General features: G+C 37.3%; 1 protein-coding gene across 8 annotated transcripts in view; it reads left to right on the top strand.

The window, feature by feature from the left end:
- Positions 1-19,162, top strand: part of USO1 (USO1 vesicle transport factor) — a gene marked incomplete at its 5' end in the record, with an annotated part of 90,737 nt that overhangs the window by 11,352 nt on the left and 60,223 nt on the right. For all 8 annotated transcript variants that reach the window (XM_079713988.1, XM_079713992.1, XM_079713991.1 and 5 more), the window contains 2 exons: positions 15,178-15,264; positions 15,342-15,406. In XM_079713988.1, coding sequence (XP_079570114.1) covers positions 15,178-15,264; positions 15,342-15,406 — 152 coding nt within the window. The remainder of the gene's footprint in view (positions 1-15,177; positions 15,265-15,341; positions 15,407-19,162) is intronic.

Raw genomic sequence — 19,162 nt, 5'->3', positions numbered from 1 at the left:
GTGTACAACATAGTGGTTTGGTATTTTTGTACATTACAAAATGATCACCACTGTAAGTCTACTTACTATCTGTCACCATGCAAAGTTATTACAATATTATTGACTATATTCCCTATGCTGTACATTACATCTGTATGACTTATTTTATAACTGAAAGTTTGTACCTCTTAATCTCCCTCACCTATTTTTCTCATCCCTAGCCCCCCTGCTTAGTCCAATTTCTGAACTTACCTTGTCACAAACCACTGCTCTCTGGTTGCACTGACCATGGCCCCGACGAGGGTAGCAGCACTCTAACATTTGTTGAATGAATGAATGAATGAATGAATGACCAACTTCAAGATTATGGCATGGGATTCTTCAGACGCTATTACTCCTTTGACTTTACCAAAACCAGAATATTCTGAGATATAGAAAAGTGATTGCAGATTCATATCAAACTTCAGCTAGCTTATTCAGTGATGCTTTTTGATTCTCTGATTCTTTTTTTTTAAAAGACAAAAGAAACATTTGAATACATGCTTGAGGAAAAGCTGTAGAAGTGTATAAAGTGAAAAGTGAAAGTGCTCCATGAATGGGCATTTAAGGTCCTTCTGTTTTGTTTCTTTTTCTATTACAGTGCTGCAGTGGTTGTTCTTGTAATTATGACTGTACATGTGCAATATATTGCCTTAGGACAAATTTCTAGAAGTTGAATTCCAAACAGCAGCTGTTTCAGACATTTTATTCTTTATTCTCAAGCCTCTTAAATTCATTTCTTTCAAATATTCTTTTGTCTTATCCATCTCTTCAGCCCTTCCCCATTGCCACCACCCTAATGCCCTTTTTTTTTTTTTTTTTTTTTACCTATTTCTTGTCTGTTATAATGAGCTGACTTATTTTTTCGGTAATCTCTTCCTGCTCCAGTTTTTCCTTATTATCTCAGCCAGATTAATTCTTTAAAAGTGAGTATATTAATTTCTTAAGTACTTATATATAGTGCTGACTTTTTCGTAAATACTTGGTAGCTTCTGAGTATAGCTTTCCCAGAGTAAAGCTCCATCTCCCTTAGAACAAGGGACTACCCTGGCTGGGCAGTTAAGTCTGAGGCTTATGAGGGTCCTTACTGGTCTGTAGTGAAAGTGGAAGCTATTCACAGGAACTACATTACAGTGTTCCCCTATTTACAAAAAAGAAAAAAAATCTTGCAGTCCCTGTAGTTTGCAACAGGTGCTCAGGCTCCCATTTCTCTGCATAAGAGGCAATGTAGGATAGTAGAAAGTGTGTGGGCTTTGAAGTGAGACACCTGTAGCTCAGTTAGAATCTGGAGTCTACCACCAAACTGGCAGGGTATTTTGGGGTGCATTGCTTTATACCTGAACCTTAGTTTCCTCTCCTGTAAAATGAGTTTATTAGTTTAGGTATTGGATCAGCTGCTATAACAGAGGTCTAACCAAGATAAAAGTTTGTTTCTTTGTCCAATAAAAGTCCAAGTAGAAGGCAATCCCTAGGATAGGTTAGTTATGTTCCTCAGGGTAGTCCAGGGGCCCAGGTGCTGCTTTTTATCTTGTTCTGCCATCCCCTAGGTTGGTGCCCTTGTTTGAATTGTTGAAGGTGCTTCATTACCTGCAGGTTCAAGTTCCAGGCTGAGGGAAGAAGAAAGAGGAATGAAGAACAAATAGCTTCCTTTTAAGGACATGACTTGGAAGGTACAAAGAACTCATTGGCCAGAGTGTAGTCACTTTCTATGCCCAGGTGTAAGGAAAGCTCAGAAAGTAGTGTAGGTGGACAACCTTTGTGCCCAGCTAAAGCACAGAGGGTTCTAATAACTAAAAGAAGGAAAGAATGGTTAATGAAGCACAGTCATATTGCATTGTGTTGGTTTTTTAAGTCAGGAATAAATGGAATAATGGTCTTTGAAATCTTCAGTTTCTGAAGAAAAATTAAGTGTACTTGTGCTACAAAATTTTTTCTTGATAAATGTCAACTGAAAAATATAGACCTGTGTTTGGCCTAAAACATGGCTAAGTCTTTGTAAGGTTTGGAACATATGTAATATTTCCCTTTCATTTGGTTTCCATTGTCTGTAAAAGGTTGCAACATAGCACTTTATTATGGAGAGATCACTTATTCAGAAACTTCAACTGTATGGAATGTTATCAGGAGGTAATATGGCTTTCGCATAGTAAAAGGAGAAGTTGCAAAGTCCATGTACTCAATCTTGATTTCAAGCCTGAGTAATTTGGAGTTTTAGACATATTACTATCTAGCCTAATTATCAGATTTCTCACTCAGTAGCAGATTAAAATCTGCAAAATTTGAATGGTCTGTTAGAAACGTGTATGATGGAAATGACAACGAAAAGCCTGATAGGATAGAAAATTAATACAAAGGAGTCATAGAAGTTTGGTAATAATAAAGTTTGTTAAACATTTATTGAGCATTTATAGGTGCCAGGTACTCTGCAAAAACTTTTTTTTTTTTTTTCTCTCAGTATGTGGGCCTCTCACTGTTGTGGCCTCTCCCGTTGCAGAGCACAGGCTCTGGACGCGCAGGCTCAACGGCCAAGGCTCACGGGCCTAGCCGCTCCGCGGCATGTGGGATCTTCCTGGACGGGGGCACAAACCCATGTCCCCTGCATCGGCAGGCGGACTCTTAACCACTGTGCCACCAGGGAAGCCCTGCAAAAACTTTTATATTCATTACTTCATTTAACACCTAAGACATCCCTATATCTGATATTGGAGAGGACTTAAGTTTAAATGCTAAGAAAGCTTATAATTATGTTCTTTGTTTAAGAAGACAGGGGAGGTTGTAATTAGTTTTAGATTGCTATCAGAAATCACTAAAATGAAAAGACCATTTTGGTGCCTGACAGAAAGTATCTGAAATAGCTTAATTATGGTTCTGGATAAATAAGTTGTTCTTATATTCATTTTTGACTCTTATTGGTTTGCAGTTTGGTAATTGCCTTAAGTCACTAGAGAGAAAGTTCCAATTAAAATCCCCAATCGAGTGTGTCAATTATATCTCAATAAAACTGTAAGAAAAAAAAATACATACATAAATAAATAATATAATAAAATCCCCAATCGGGAAGAATATGTACTTGCCACTAAAACCCAAGTTTAGTAGATAAAAAGCACATTTATAGTCTTTTTTTGGCCGCATCACGTGGCTTGCAGGATCTCAGTTCCCTGACCAGGGACTGAACCCAGGCCACGTCAGTGAAAGCCCAGAATCCCAACCACTAGGCCACCAGGGGACTCCCAGCATGTTTATAGTCTTAAAAATAGTCTTGATACATATTTACCCAAACTCAGGAATAAATGGATTTTGTTTCTATAATTGTAAGTACTACACTTTAAAATAGTGATTAATTTTTAAGTTCCATTTTGCAACCTTCTAAAAAACACGAGTGGTTTGCTTATTAATCAGAGTCAATTGAAGCAGAAACATATAATTTGAAGTCATTAGAAATCTGTTTTTAGCTAACAGTTTAATCTTATGTAATCCTTTTTCCCCCCACATTGTTTTAGATTGATCAGCATTCCCAGAAATAAGAAGCATTTAAAATGATTGTAGGGAATTCCCTGGTGGTCCTGTGGTTAGGACTCAGCACTTTCACTTCCAAGGGCCCAGGTTCAATCCCTGGTTGGGGAACTAAGATCCCACAAGCCACATGGCGTGGCCAAAAAAATAATAATAATAAAATAAAATTAATTTAAAAGGAAAGCTTTCATATTTTAGAAATTTCATTTGCTATATTATTTTAATAGAACAAGTATATATATGTATGTGCATAATATAAAAATTGTTCATAGATATATAAAATTTATAAACTCAAATTAGACCAATTTTCTTATTTGGACTATAAAATGCTATTTTCTACATTAAAATATGTATAGACAATTATAAAGTAAGAAATCATTTTGTATGCCTGGCATTCCTTCCTCATATTGTCTGATGAACTACTCATCCTTTAATTCTTGATTCAAGAGTGTCATCCTTAATATACCATTCTTAAACAGTATCTGTCTTAGTCTATTTGGGCTGCTGTAACAAAAATACAATAGATTTGTTGGTTTAAGCAACAAACATATATTTCTCATAGTTCTGGAGGCTGGGAAGTCCAAAATCAAGGTGCTGGCAGATCCTTTGTCTAGTGAAGGCCTGCTTCCTGGTTCATATACTGCCATCTTCTCCAGTATCTTCATGTGGCAGAAGGCATGAAGGAGCTCTTTGGGGTCTCTTATATAAGGGCACTAATCCCATTCATGAGGGCTCCACCCTCCCACCCTAATCACCTTCCAAAGGCCCCTATCTCCTAATACCATCATGCTGGGGGTTAGGATTTCAACACATGCATTTTGCAGGGAAGTAAACATAGCAGTTTCACTTTCAGATAGAATTCAATACTTTTTCTTTTGTGCACCTGCTTTATAAGCATATACTTATATAACTTTAATTTGTTAGTGTAGTTTATTTACACAACTGTCTTCCTGTGCAAGCTCTTTGTGGCCAGAGACCATATCTTATTTTGGTTAGCACAAGAACAAATACATACATGCTCAGTGTGTATTTATTGACTGAGTAATGACTGTGCATTCTAGTCTAAAAAAAAATGGACTTTATAGGCAGTAGGGAGCCATTGAGGATATTTTTAATATGTTAGTTTATTTTTATCAATTAAGAGCAGATTTCATATTATTTTGATCAGCAGAGTAAAGATAGCATCTTTTAAAGATGAGTTCAGTCAGTCATGAAAATATCCTAGAAATTCCAATAAAACATAAACCAGTTCACTTTATTTCATTATTACTCTTTTCTGCTTATAAAGGTAATACTTGTTCATTAACAAAATTCAAACATCAGAAATAATGTAGAAAATGAACATTTCCAGCAACCCACTAAAAGACAGTATGGTACATAGTCTTAATTTTTTCTATACATGTTCAGATAGTACTTTTTTTCCTTTTAAAAATTATTTATTTCAATGTTCCTAACTTTCACTCTAGCAGTAGAATCACATTAATAATTCTTTTTAAAAAAATTTTTATTAGAGTATAGTTGATTTAAAATGTTGCATTAGTTTCTGCTGTACAGCAGAGTTAATCAGTTATACATATACATATATCCACTCTTTTTAGATTCTTTTCCCATATAGGTCATTACAGAGCATTGAGAAGAGTTCCCTGTGCTATACAGTAGGTCCTTGTTAGTTATGTATTTTATATATAGTAGTGTGTATATGTCAATCCCAATCTCCCAATTTATCCCTCTCCCTTCTTTCCCGCCCCCTGGTAACCATAAGTTTGTTTTCTACATCTGTGACTTTATTTCTGTTTTGTAAACAAGTTCATTTGTATCATTTTTTTTAATTGCACATATAAGCAATATCATATGATATTTGTCTTTGTCTGACTTACTTCACTCAGTATGACAATCTCTAGGTCCATCCGTGTTGCTGCGAATGACATTATTTCATTCTTTTTTATGGCTGAATAATATTCCATTATATATATATATGTACCACATTTCTTTATCCATTCCTCTGTTGATGGACATTTAGGTTGCTTCCATGTCTTGACTATTGTAAATAGTGCTGTAGTGAACACTGGGGTGCATGTATCTTTTCAAATTATGGTTTTCTCTGGATATATGCCCAGGAGTGGGATTGCTGAGTCATATGGTAGCTCTATTTTTAGTTTTTTAAGGAACTTCCATACTGTTCTCCATAATGGTTGGACCAATTTACATTCCCACCAACAGTGTAGGAGGATTTCCTTTTCTCCACACTCTCTCCAGCATTTATTGTTTCTAGATTTTTTGATGATGGCCATTCTGACTGGTGTCAGGTGATACCTCACTGTAGTTTTGATTTGCATTTCTCTAGTAATTAGTGATGTTCAGCTTTTCATGTGCTTTTTGGGCTTCTCGATGTCTTCTTTGGAGAAATGTCTATTTAGATCTTCTGCCCATTTTTTGATTTGGGGTTGTTTTGTTTTGTTTGCTGTTGAGCTGTATGAGCTGTTTGTATATTTTAAAGATTAATTTCTTGTCGGTCGCTCTGTTTGTAAATATTTTCTCCCATTCTGTGGGTTGTCTTTTCATTCAGTTTATGGTTTCCTTTGCTGTGCAGAAGCTTTTAAGTTTAATTAGTTTATTTTCATATTTTCATTGTTTATTTTTATTTTCATTGCTCTAGGAGGTGGATCAAAAAATGATCTTGCTGCAATTTATGTCAGAGTGTCTGCCTATGTTTTTCTCTAAGAATTTTATAGTATTCACATAGTTTATTAATGGTATAGTTTTAAACCAAAATGAGCTCATGCTAAATATACTATTAACTGTTTTCTTTTTTCAATTAATGTATCTTGGACATCTTTTCATGTCAGTGCATATGGATCTGCTTTACTCATTTGATTAATTGCATAGTGTATGTGTACTATATGTTAGTTAACTGTTTTCTGATTGGTGGATGAACCTTTAGATTCCATACCCCCCTTCTTTTTTTCCCCAATAAATAGCATAAATTTATTGCTTACAGTTCTGGAGTCTGGAAGTCTGAGATCAGGGTGCCAGCATGGTTTGGTAAGGGACCTCATCAGTGTTACAGACTTCTTATTTATTATATCCTTATGTGATGGAAGCTAGATTTATTTTTTAGCTGTTAAAACTATTGCTACAAAGAACATTCTAGTATGTAACATTGTGTATTTGTGGGCATTTTGTCTTCTTTGTTTTTGGCTGCGTTGGGTCTTCTTTGCTGCGTGCAGACTTTCTCTAGTTGCAGCAAGTGGGGGCCACTCTTCGTTGAGGTGCGCGGACTTCTCATTGCAGTGGCTTCTCTTGTTGCAGAGCATAGGCTCTAGGCGCACAGGCTTCAGTAGTTGTGGTGCATGGGCTCAGCAGTTGTGACTCACGGACTGTTCTGCGGCATGTGGGAATCTTCCCGAACCAGGGCTTGAACCATGTCCCCTGCATTGGCAGGCAGATTCTTAACCATGCGCCACCAGGGAAGCCCCCTGTGGGCATGTTTTTAAAGGGTAAGTTCCTAGAAATAAGAATGCCTGGTGGAAAGGGTATGAACTTTTTAAGTTGTAATAGTTTTTGCCAAATTGACACTTTTTTAGGTTACTTTCCATCTGATAGAATATAAGCCAGTTCATTAATCGATATCTTTCTCTATCCTGTATAGTTCTGTTTTTAAAATCATTTTATTGAAGTATAAAGAAAAGTACACGTCATATACATACACCTCATAACCTGAACACACCTATGTATCCAGCACCCGGATCAAGGAACAGGACATTACCATCACCCGAGAAGTCCCTTTTGTGCTTCCACTCACTGCCCACCCCCATGAACAACCACCATCCTAACTTCTTTTTTTTTTTTGTGGTACGCGGGCCTCTCACTGTTGTGGCCTCTTCCGTTGCGGAGCACAGGCTCCGGACGCGCAGGCTCAGCGACCATGGCTAACGGGCCCAGAAGCTCCGCGGCATGTTGGATCTTCCCGGACCGGGGCACGAACCCGTGTCCCCTGCATCAGCAGGCGGACTCCCAACCACTGCGCCACCAGGGAAGCCCATCCTAACTTCTGATAGCTTAGATTAGTTTTGCTTGGTTTTCTGAGTTATAAAAAATGGAATCAGGGCTTCCCTGGTGATGCGGTGGTTGAAAGTCCACCTGCCGATGCAGGGGACATGGGTTTGTGCCCCAGTCCAGGAAGATACCACATGCTGCGGAGCGGCTAGGCCCGTGAGCCATGGCTGCTGGGCCTGTGCGTCCGGAGCCTGTGCTCCGCAACGGGAGAGGCCACAACAGTGAGAGGCCCGCGTACCACAAAAAAAAAAAAGGAATCATATAGTATTAATATATGGTAGTATTATTTTAATTTTTGTGAGACTCATAGACGAAAAATAACATCATTGCTATTTTAACTTATATTGCATATTTATTTCATAATGCTGAAATTATTAGCTTTGTGTATATCTAAAAGCCTTTTAAAAAATTAACAAGGCTCAGGACTTCCCTGGCGGTCCAGTGGTTAAGACTCCATGCTTCCAATACAGGGGGCGTGGGTTTGATCCCTGGTCCAGGAAATGAGATCCCACAATGCCTCACAGCGTGCCCCCCCCCAAAAAAGTTAACAACGCTTAAATGTTAGCATGTTAGAACACAAAATAAAAGATAGAGAGTGAAAACAAAGCAAACCCCCAAACTCTAGGATTATGATCATCTCCCTCCAATATTCCTAAAGCTAAGTGTCTCCCCCAGATTAAATAGCCACCTTCAACAGATAATGATTAAAGAGCTTTTGGACATGGAAGTTTGTATTCTGACACAAGTCTCTCTGTACACCAACCAAAGATGGAGCTGATCCTAAAATTCAAGCATTGCAGGGTACTGGGATGAAGTACTCTAAGCAAGATGGGAATCTCAGATTTAGAACCACTGCTTGAGGTCTAGGGCTAGGAAAAAGCAGGAAATGCCTTCCTATTTTCTAGGTAGCTCTAAACTACCTAGAAAAAAAATTATCAAAAGATGTACAAGACCCAAGAAGCAGGAAGAACTACAATCCTGCAGCCTGTGGAACAAAAACCACATTCATAGAAAGATAGACAAGATGAAAAGTCAGAAGACTATGTACCAGATGAAGGAACAAGATAAAACCCCAGAAAAACAACTAAATGAAGTGGAGATAGGCATCCTTCCAGAAAAAGAATTCAGAATAATGATAGTGAAGATGATCCAGGACTTCGGAAAAAGAATGGAGGCAAAGATCAAGAAGATGCAAGAAATGTTTAACAAAGACCTAGAAGAATTAAAGAACAAACACCAAGAATAATCAAAAAACAAACAAACAGAGATGGACAATACAATAACTGACATCAAAAATACACTAGAAGGGGGCTTCCCTGGTGGCACAGTGCTTGAGAGTCCGCCTGCCGATGCAGGGGACACGGGTTCGAGCCCCGGTCTGGGAAGATCCCACATGCCGCGGAGCGGCTGGGCCCGTGAGCCATGGCCGCTGCACGTCCGGAGCCTGTGCTCCACAACGGGAGAGGCCACAACAGTGAGAGGCCCACGTACCGCAAAAAACAAAACAAAACAAAAAACAAAAAAAACCCAAAAAATACACCAGAAGGAATCAATAGCAGAATAACTGAGGCAGAAGAAAGGATAAGTGACCTGGAAGACATAATGGTGGAATTCACTGCTGCAGAACAGAATAAAGAAAAAAGAATGACAAGAAATGAAGACAGCCTAAGAGACCTCTGGGACAACATTAAACACAACAACATTCGCATTATACGGGTCCCAGAAGGAGAAGAGAGAGAGAAAGGACCCGAGAAAATATTTGAAGAGATTATATGCAAAAACTTTCCTAACGTGGAAAAGGAAATAGTCACCCAAGTCCAAGAAGCGCAGAGAGTCCCATACAGGATAAACCCAAGGAGAAACATGCCAAGACGCATAGTAATCAAATTGGCAAAAATTAAAGACAAAGAAAAATTATTGAAAGCAGCAAGGGAAAAATGACAAATAACATACAAGGGAACTCCCATAAGGTTAACAGCTGATTTCTCAACAGAAACTCTACAAGGCAAAAGGGAGTGGCATGATATTCTTAAAGTGATGAAAGGGAAGCACCTACAATCAAGATTACTCTACCCGGCAGGGATCTCATTAAGATTCGATGGAGAAATCAAAATATTTACAGAGAAGCAAAAGCTAAGGTAATTCAGCACCACCAAACCAGCTCTACAACAAATGCTAAAGGAACTTCTCTAAGTGGGAAGCACAAGAGAAGAAAAGGACCTACAAAAACAAACCCAAAACAATTAAGAAAAGGGTCGTAGGAACATACATATCGATGATTACCTTAAACGTGAGAGGGTTATTTGCTCCAACCAAAAGACACAGGCTTGCTGAATGGATACAAAAACAAGACCCATATATATGCTGTCTACAAGAGACCCACTTCAGACCTAGGGACACATACAGACTAAAAGTGAGGGGATGGAAAAAGATATTCCATGCAAATGGAAATCAGAAGAAAGCTGGAGTAGCAATACTCATATCAGATAAAATAGACTTTAAAATAAAGAATGTTACAAGAGACAGGGAAGGACACTACATAATGATCAAGGGAACAATCCAAGAAGAAGATATAACAATTATAAATATATATGCACCCAACGTAGGAGCACCTCAACATGTAAGGCAACTACTAACAGCTCTAAAAGAGGAAATTGACAGTAACACAATAATAGTGGGGGACTTTAACACCTCACTTACACCAATGGACAAATCATCCAAAATGAAAACAAATAAGGAAACAGAAGCTTAGAATGACACAATAGACCAGATAGATTTAATTGACATATATAGGACATTCCATCCAAAAACAGCAGATTACACTTTCTTCTCAAGTGCACATGGAACATTCTTCAGGATAGATCACATCTTGGGTCAAAAATCAAGCCTCAGTAAATTTAAGAAAATTGAAATCATACCAAGCATCTTTTCTGACCACAACGCTATGAGGTTAGAAATGAATTACAGGGAAAAAAACATAAATAACACAAACACATGGAGGCTAAACAATATGTTACTAAATAACCAAGAGATCACTGAAGCAATCAAAGAGGAAATGAAAAAATACCTAGAGACAAATGACAATGAAAACATGACAATCCAAAACGAATGGGATGCAGCAAAAGTAGTTCTAAGAGGAAAGTTTATAGCTATACAAGCCTACCTTAAGAAACAAGAAAAATCTCAAATAAACCATCTAACCTTACCCCTAAAAGAACTAGAGAAAGAAGAACAAAGAAAACCCAAAGTTAGCAGAAGGAAAGAAGTCATCAAGATCAGAGCAGAAATAAATGAAATAGAAACAAAGAAAACAATTGGAGAGGAAGGAAAACTCCCAAACTCATTCTATGAAGCCACCATCACCCTGATACCAACACCAGACAAAGATACTACAAAAAAAGAAAATTAGGGACCAATATCCCTGATGAATATAGATACAAAAATCCTCAACAAATTACTAGCAAACAGAATCCAACAATATGTTAAAAGGATCATACACCATGATCAAGTGGGATTTCTCCCAGGGATGCAAGGATTCTTGGATATAGGCAAGTCAATCAGTGTGATACACCATATTAACAAATTGAAGAATAAAAACCATATGATCATCTCAATAGATGCAGAGGAAGCTTTCAACAAAATTCAACACCAATTTTTGATAAAAACTCTACAGAACAGGGGAATAGAGGGAACACACCTCAACATAATAAAGGCCATATATGACAAACCCACAGCAAACATCATTCTCAATGGTGAAAATCTGAAAGCATTTCCTCTAAGATCAGGAACAAGACAAGGATGTCCCCTCACCACTATTATTCAACATATTTGGAAGTCCTAGCCATGGGAATCAGAGTAGAAAAAGAAATAAAAGGAATACAAATTGGAAAAGAAGTAAAACTGTCACTATTTGCAGATGACATGATACTATACATAGAGGATCCTAAAAATGCCACCAGAAAATGACTAGAGCTAATCAATGAATTTGGTAAAGTTTCAGGATACAAAATTAGTGCACAGAAATCTCTTGCATTCCTATACACTAATGATGAAAAATCTGAAAGAGAAATTAGGAAACACTCCCATTTACCATTGCAACAAAAAGAATAAGATACCTAGGAATAAACCTACCTAAGGAGACAAAAGACCTGTATGCAGAAAGTTATAAGACACTGATGAAAAAAGTTAAAGATGATACCAACAGATCGAGAGATATGTCATATTCTTGGATTGGAAGAATCAATATTGTGAAAATGACTCTACTACCCAAAGCCATCTACAGATTCAATGCAATCCCTATCAAATTACCAATGGCATTTTTTACGGAACTAGAAGAAAACATCTTAAGATTTGTATGGAGATGCAAAAGACTCTGAATGGCCAAAGCCATCTTGAGGGAAAAAAACGGAGCTGGAGGAATCAGGCTCCCTGACTTCAGACTATACTACAAAGCTACAGTAATCAAGACAATATGGTCCTGGCACAAAAACAGAAACATTGATCAATGGAACAAGATAGAGAGCCCAGAGATAAACCCACACACCTATGGTCAACTAATCTATGACAAAGGAGGCAAGGATATACAAGGGAGAAAAGACAGTCTCTTCAGCAAGTGGTGCTGGGAAAACTGGACAGCTACATGTAAAAGAATGCAATTAGAACACTCCCTAACACCATACACAAAAATATACTCAAAATGGATTCGAGACCTAAGTGTAAGACTGGACACTATAAAACCCTTAGAGGAAAACATAGGAAGAACACTCTTTGACATAAGTCACAGCAAGATCTTTTTTGATCCACCTTCTAGAGTAATGGAAATAAAAACAAAAATAAACAAATGGGACCCGATGAAACTTCAAAGCTTTTGCACAGCAAAGGAAACAATAAACAAGACGAAAAGACAACCCTCAGAATGGGAGAAAATATTTGCAAATGAAGCAAAGGACAAAGGATTAATCTCCAAAATATATAAACAGCTCATGCAGGTCAATATTAAAGAAACAAACAATCCTATCCAAAAATGGGCAGAAGACCTAAATAGACATTTCTCCAAAGAAGACATACCGATGGCCAAGAAGCACATGAAAAGCTGCTCAACATCACTAATTATTAGAGAAATACAAATCAAAACTACAATGAGGTATCACCTCACACCAGTTAGAATGGGCATCATCAGAAAATCTATAAACAACAAATCCTGGAGAGGGTGTGGAGAAAAGGGAACCCTCTTGCACTGTTGGTGGGAATGTAAATTGATACAGCCACTATGGAGAACAGTATGGTGGTTCCTTAAAAAACTAAAAATAAAATTACCATATGATCCAGCAATCCCACTACTGGGCATATACCCAGAGAACCGTAATTCAAAAAGACACATGCAACCCAATGTTCACTGCAGCACTATTTACAATAGCCAGGTCATGGAAGCAACCTAAATGCCCATTCGCAGATGAATGGATAAAGAAGTTGTGCTGCATATATACAATGGAATATTACTCAGCCATAAAAAGGAACAAAATTGGGTCATTTGTTGAGACGTGGATGGATCTAGAGACTCATACAGAGTGAAGTAAATAAGAAAGAAAAAAACAAATATCGTCTGTTAATGCATGTATGTGGAACCTAGAAAAATGGTACAGATGAACTGGTTTGCAGGGCAGATGTTGAGACACAGATGTGGAGAACGAACGTATGGACACCAAGGGGGGAAAGCCGTGGGGGGGATGGGGATGGTGGTGTGCTGAATTGGGCAATTGGGATTGACATGTATACACTGATGTGTATAAAATGAGTAATAAGAGCCTGCTGTGTAAAAAAAATAAATAAAATTAAATTTAAAAATTTTTTAAAAATAAAAATTAGGAAAAAAAAGATGTACAAGACCCAAGCAGAAGAAATTATACTCATACTCAGGAAAACTCTTTTTGGCCTGAGAAATTCTTTTAAGCTGAGAGTTCTGAGATTTATCTCTTCTCAGGAGACATTTATGTAGTTTTTTTCATGGTAAAAAAAAAAAAATTGTAGTAGAAAAACTATCAACCAATTATTTAATAAAGAGAAAGCTTTATTATTTTCATTTTGGAAAGTCAATGTAATTACTATGAAGTAAATACAATTTAAGGTAGGAATAATTTCAAAATGTGAGTAGGTAGAATGAATTAAATCAAAACGTAAAGCTAAGCTTGGTTGACATACTGCATTTGCAGTATGAAGAAATGCAAATCAGCATAGTAAAGACTTCTAGAAATCCTGCAGTGCAGAAACATATTTAATTTTGTATAACCTTGTGTTTCCCACTGGTTCTGTGATCATAGGAAGTGTGTTGATATCTTCTGGGACACTGGAAGTCTATAGAACATAATTTAGAAAACACTATATGTATTTAAGCCATTAATTTCAATACATAGGATGCAAAAGTTTGTGCTATGCCAAACTCATATTTATAGAATCTTACTAAGAACTGTCATTAAGGAATAAATAATAATAAAATAGTAACAAACTGTTAGAGCTATAAAGGAGCTGAGGAGTATAGTGGTTTTAAAAACTTTTTTATCAGATGTTTTCCAAGTATTTTCATCTATTCTGTGGCTTATCTAGTCATTCTCTTAACACTGTCTTTTGAAGAACAGGAGTGATGAAGTCCAAACTTACCATGTTTTTCTTTTATCAGTTATACTCTTAGTATGTGTCTGAGAAAACTTTGCCTACTTTAAAGTCACGAGGATTTTCTCCAGTGCTTTCTTCTAGAAGTTTTTATAGTTTTAAGTTTCCAAATTCTTTTTTAATGCAATTTTACATACACACACAGTTTGGTACTTTTGCTACAGTGGACTCACAATTTACATATAGTTTTACCACTTGCTCTTTTTTCCCCACTATTTATTAAATCACAGTATTTTCATGTCAGTACAGTTAATTTTTTTGAGTAGCTGCATAGTATTCAACTGAAGAATGTACCACAATTTTATTTAGTTTTTCTTCTCTTGATAGACACTTGTTTCCAATTTTTTCCTATTGTAAATAATGCTCCAAGGTTTATTTTAAAGTTCAGTTCAAATTTTAATTCCTGCAAATTTATTAAAATCTTGGAACATTTCACCCTTCTAGATTTTGAGGCACACTTTAAATTTTTGATAAACAGTTCTGACTTTTCTCATTCAAATATATAGTGGAAACGTTAGGGTGAAATTATGATGTAAACAATCATTATTTTAATTTTTTTATTAAGTTCCCATCATATACCATAATGTTAATGGATTATGCAACCCTCTTGGTTCAAACAGCTGAAATAGGTATGTTTAGAAAGCTCTGGTTCTACTAATTTCTCTTAATTCCTCAATTTATATGACTTACTTTATTTGACTTCTCTTACACCACTTACATTTTTCAAGTCTCTGTGAAAAATCTATTTGATCTCTGTAACAAGATTATAATACTACCTAGTTATTTCGATTTGTGAAAAGACTATTTCCATGACATCCCATTTATTGATTTTTTTTTTCCAAATGGTATAAATTTTGGGGAAAATTTCATGTTTCTTTTTTGTTCTTTTTATTCTATTAATGCTATTTCATTTTTCCCTGACAGATTCAAAAGCTTTGTGATAGAGTAGCTTCATCTACTTTACTGGATGATCGAAGAAATGCTGTGCGTGCTCTCAAATCATTATCTAAGGTCTGTAACACTTTATCAGTTATTAAGTTTATTAAGTTGGATACTAGTTACTTAAATAACATTTTTCTTTTGTGCAGAAATATCGCTTGGAAGTGGGTATTCAAGCTATGGAACATCTTATCCATGTTTTACAAACAGATCGGTATGTCTCTATTTAATGATTTTTCTCCCTAATTTTTCTTGAAATTTTAATTAATTTGTGTTAGAGTCACTATTCCAGAAATGATTGACATGTTAAGGCTATTAAGTTTTTACTTTCAGTTGTCATTTCAATAAACAGTTATTGGATACTAGGTGCAAACCACTGTGCTAATTAAGCATTAGGACAGACATAATCTCAACCTTCAGGGATTGAAAGTTTTCCATTATATAAAAATGTAATGAAGTTACTGCTAATTAAAGGCTTAAAATTTGGAGTTTGAATTGACCAAATGAATGTGTTGATTTTCATTCAGATATACTATAATGTACTGTTCTATAATATAATATGAATGTTATGGTATATCAGTTATCCAGACTTTCTTTTTGGGGGGAGAGAAATAAACTGTACTAATAGAATGATGTCTTAAGGGAAAAATCACTCAGCGTAGTTTTTGCTCTTTCAATTTCTCTTTAAGAGAGTATCTGCATCTTTAAGAGAGTATCTGCATCTTTGGTTTTAATTAACAACTATACATGAATAACTTTCAAATCTTACCCCTAGTTAATAAATATATCCTAAAGCTTTAGCTGTTCAACAGACTTTTCTACCATATCAAGAGCTCTCAGAGGTATCTTAAATTATAAATGTTCAAAAGTTAATTTGTCTCTAGTTGTCCTACTCCTATTCCACACATCCCCCCTACCCACCCAATCCACTTCAACTGCCTTTTGACCCAAGTTCATCCCAGTTAGCACCTTCCCATTAAAACAGGAAACTGGAGGATTTGTGCTGAACTTATCCCTCTCCTTAACGCATTATGCCCATCCAGACAAAAAAAAAGCTGGAATCCGTGAATTTTCTTGATTTCCATTGTTGGTCTTAGTTCTGGCTCTTAATATTAATCACTTAAGCCATTTTCATAGCCGCTGTATTCGTTATCTATTGCTGCATAACATTACCTCAAAACTTACTGGCTCAAAATAACAAATATTAATGTCACAGTTTCTGTGGATCAGGAATTCAGAAGTGGCTTAGCTAGGTGGTCTGGCTCAGGGTTGCATGCAAGATGTCAGCCAGGAGTACAGTCATCTGAAGGCTTGACTGGGGCTGGAGTATCTGATTCCAAGATGGCTCACTCACACTGCTGTTGGCAAGAGGCCTCAGTACCTCACCTTGTTGCTCTCTCTGTAGGGCTCCTTGAGCATCCCCATGATATGGGAACTGGCTTCTCACAGAGCAGGTGATCCTAGAGAGAGAACAAAGCCACAATGCCTTGTAGGACTTAGTCTCAGAAGTCACATATCATCAATCCCATCACATTTTATTTTATTAGAAGCAAGTAAATAAATACAGCCTACACTTAAAAAGAGGAGAATTAGGGTCCACCTTTTGAAATGAGCTGTATCAAAGAGGTTTTTTTGACATATTTTATTTTTATTTTTTTTTATTTTATTTTTTATTTTTTTTACTTTTACGGGCCTCTCACTGTTGTGGCCTCTCCCGCTGCGGGAGCACAGGCTCCGGATGCACAGGCTCAGCGGCCATGGCCCACAGGCCCAGCCGCCCCGCGGCATGTGGGATCCTCCTGTACTGGGGCACGAACCCGCGTCCCCCGCATCGGCAGGCGGACTCCCAACCACTGCGCCGCTAGGGAAGCCCTTTTGACATATTTTAAAACCACCATGGGCTTCCCTGGTGGCGCAGTGGTTAAGAATCTGCCTACCAATGCAGGGGACACGGGTTCAAGCCCTGGTCTGGGTGGATCCCACATGCCGTGGAGCAACTAGGCCCGTGAGCCACAACTACTGAGCCTGCGCGTCTGGAGCCTGTGCTCCACAACAAGAGAGGCCGCGATAGTGAGAGGCTTGTGCCCCGCGATGAAGAGAGGCCCCCGCTCGCAGCAACAAGAGAAAGCCCTTGCACAGAAACAAAGACCCAACACAGCCAAAAATAAATAAAAAAAACAAAAAACAAAAAAACCCACCACTACCTCAAACTGTATTCTTTGCCTCTGATCTCTTTGTCCTTCCATTCATTTCAAGAATTTCATTTCATTTACATTTCTGTCTGAAATGTAAATCTTCTATCACTCACCTATTTAATGTATTTCACAGCTCCATGCAGTGTGAAGCCCAAGTTCCTCAAACAAAGCAAAGCATATAAGCTTTTTAAAGATCAAGATGCTGCTTGTCTAACCTCATAACCCCTTTTTAAATTATATTTCAGCAATGCCCAGCTGCTTGTTCATACCAATTAGAACCTTTTCTATCCTCCTCAGTGTGACCCACATTGGCTACCTTTCAAAGCCAACTAATTCTAATGTATTTGAATAAATCCACTGGATATGTCAGGACTGTCTGTTTTATTAACACCAGAGTGGGCAACTGCAGTAGGCAGAGTAATGGTTCCCCCAAAGATATTTATATTCTGTCAGCACAACCTATGAATGTTACCTTAGATGGCAAAGGGACTTTGAAGATATGATTAGGTTATGGATTTTGAGATAGGGGAGATTATGTTGGGTTATCCAGGTGGGCCCAGTATAATCCTGAGGCTTCTTAAAAGTAGAAGAGGAATGCAGAAGAGGAGGTCAGAATGAGGTGATATGAGAAGATCTCAACCTGTCTTTGCTGGCTTTAAAGACGAAAGGAGGCCTCTAGAACTGGAAAAGGCAAGGAAATGGATTCTCCCCTTAAAGCCATCAGAAAGGAAGGCAGCCCTGCTGAGACCTTGATTTTAGTCCATTGAGACCCATTTCAGACCTCTGACTTCCAGAACAGTAAGGTACTATATTTGTATTGTATAAGCCACTAAGTTTGTGGTAATTTATTACAGCATCAGTAGAAAACTAATAAAATAACCCAAGTTAGTTACCTGCTTTAAACAATATTCCAAGTTATGAGAAAATGGGCCTTAGGTCAAAAAAACTTCAGTGTGGTTATTATATGTACATATAATTTTTCTTTTTTATTTCATGTGTCTTTATGTATACATTTTCTCACTGAGTCTTATAAATTTGGTAATGAAACGACTAACATCTTGATATGGAAAACAGAATCTACCTCTGTGTATAAAGTGGCCCTTATTGTCATTTTTAGTGCACAGTAGAAAATAAATGTGTAGATACTCTTGATATAAAGGTTAAGAAATATATTTTTTAAAAAATTTATAACACATTTACTATGTGCCAGGCACCATGTTTAGAAATAGGGTGTTCCATATAGCCTGGTGAATGTGTGAACTAATAATTGATCATGTTAGAGGCTGATGGGTGTTTTATTATGACCCTTAGGCAACAAACAAAGCCAAACTTCTCTGAGCCTTCTTGTGTTTCATTCCTTCTCTTGTGCTAAATTCCCTTTCCATTTGCTTCCAATACTTATCTTCTGTTCTCAAAATGTTCTGTGAGTGTTTTCTTAACTTCATTGATTGCAAAGGCCTGTGTTCTGCAGCCATCTCTTTCCACTTCTCATCTTCATTACTCTTTTATGCTTCTGCTCTTGGCCTAACTAACACTCTCAGAATCCTTCAACTGAATCCCCTTCACGCCTGGCTACATCACAGAGAGTTGTGTTCCCTTTCTTGGCCTGGCTTGAAACTCTCCATCTGTCCATGGGTCTGCTTCTCTTATAGCCATCTTGAGGAGAGACTGCTCATTCTCCCAAGTCCCACACTCAGGGCCTGAAAGTTGTCTGATGGAAACTGTTTCCAAACCATGACACCTCAGTAGTTTTTTGTTGTTTTTTTTTAAGTGTA

This window comes from Hyperoodon ampullatus (genome assembly GCF_949752795.1).
Source record: "Hyperoodon ampullatus genome assembly, chromosome: 1".
Taxonomy (NCBI): domain Eukaryota; kingdom Metazoa; phylum Chordata; class Mammalia; order Artiodactyla; family Ziphiidae; genus Hyperoodon; species Hyperoodon ampullatus.
Note: the sequence above shows the minus strand (reverse complement) of the source record. Positions and strands in the feature narration are given on the sequence as shown.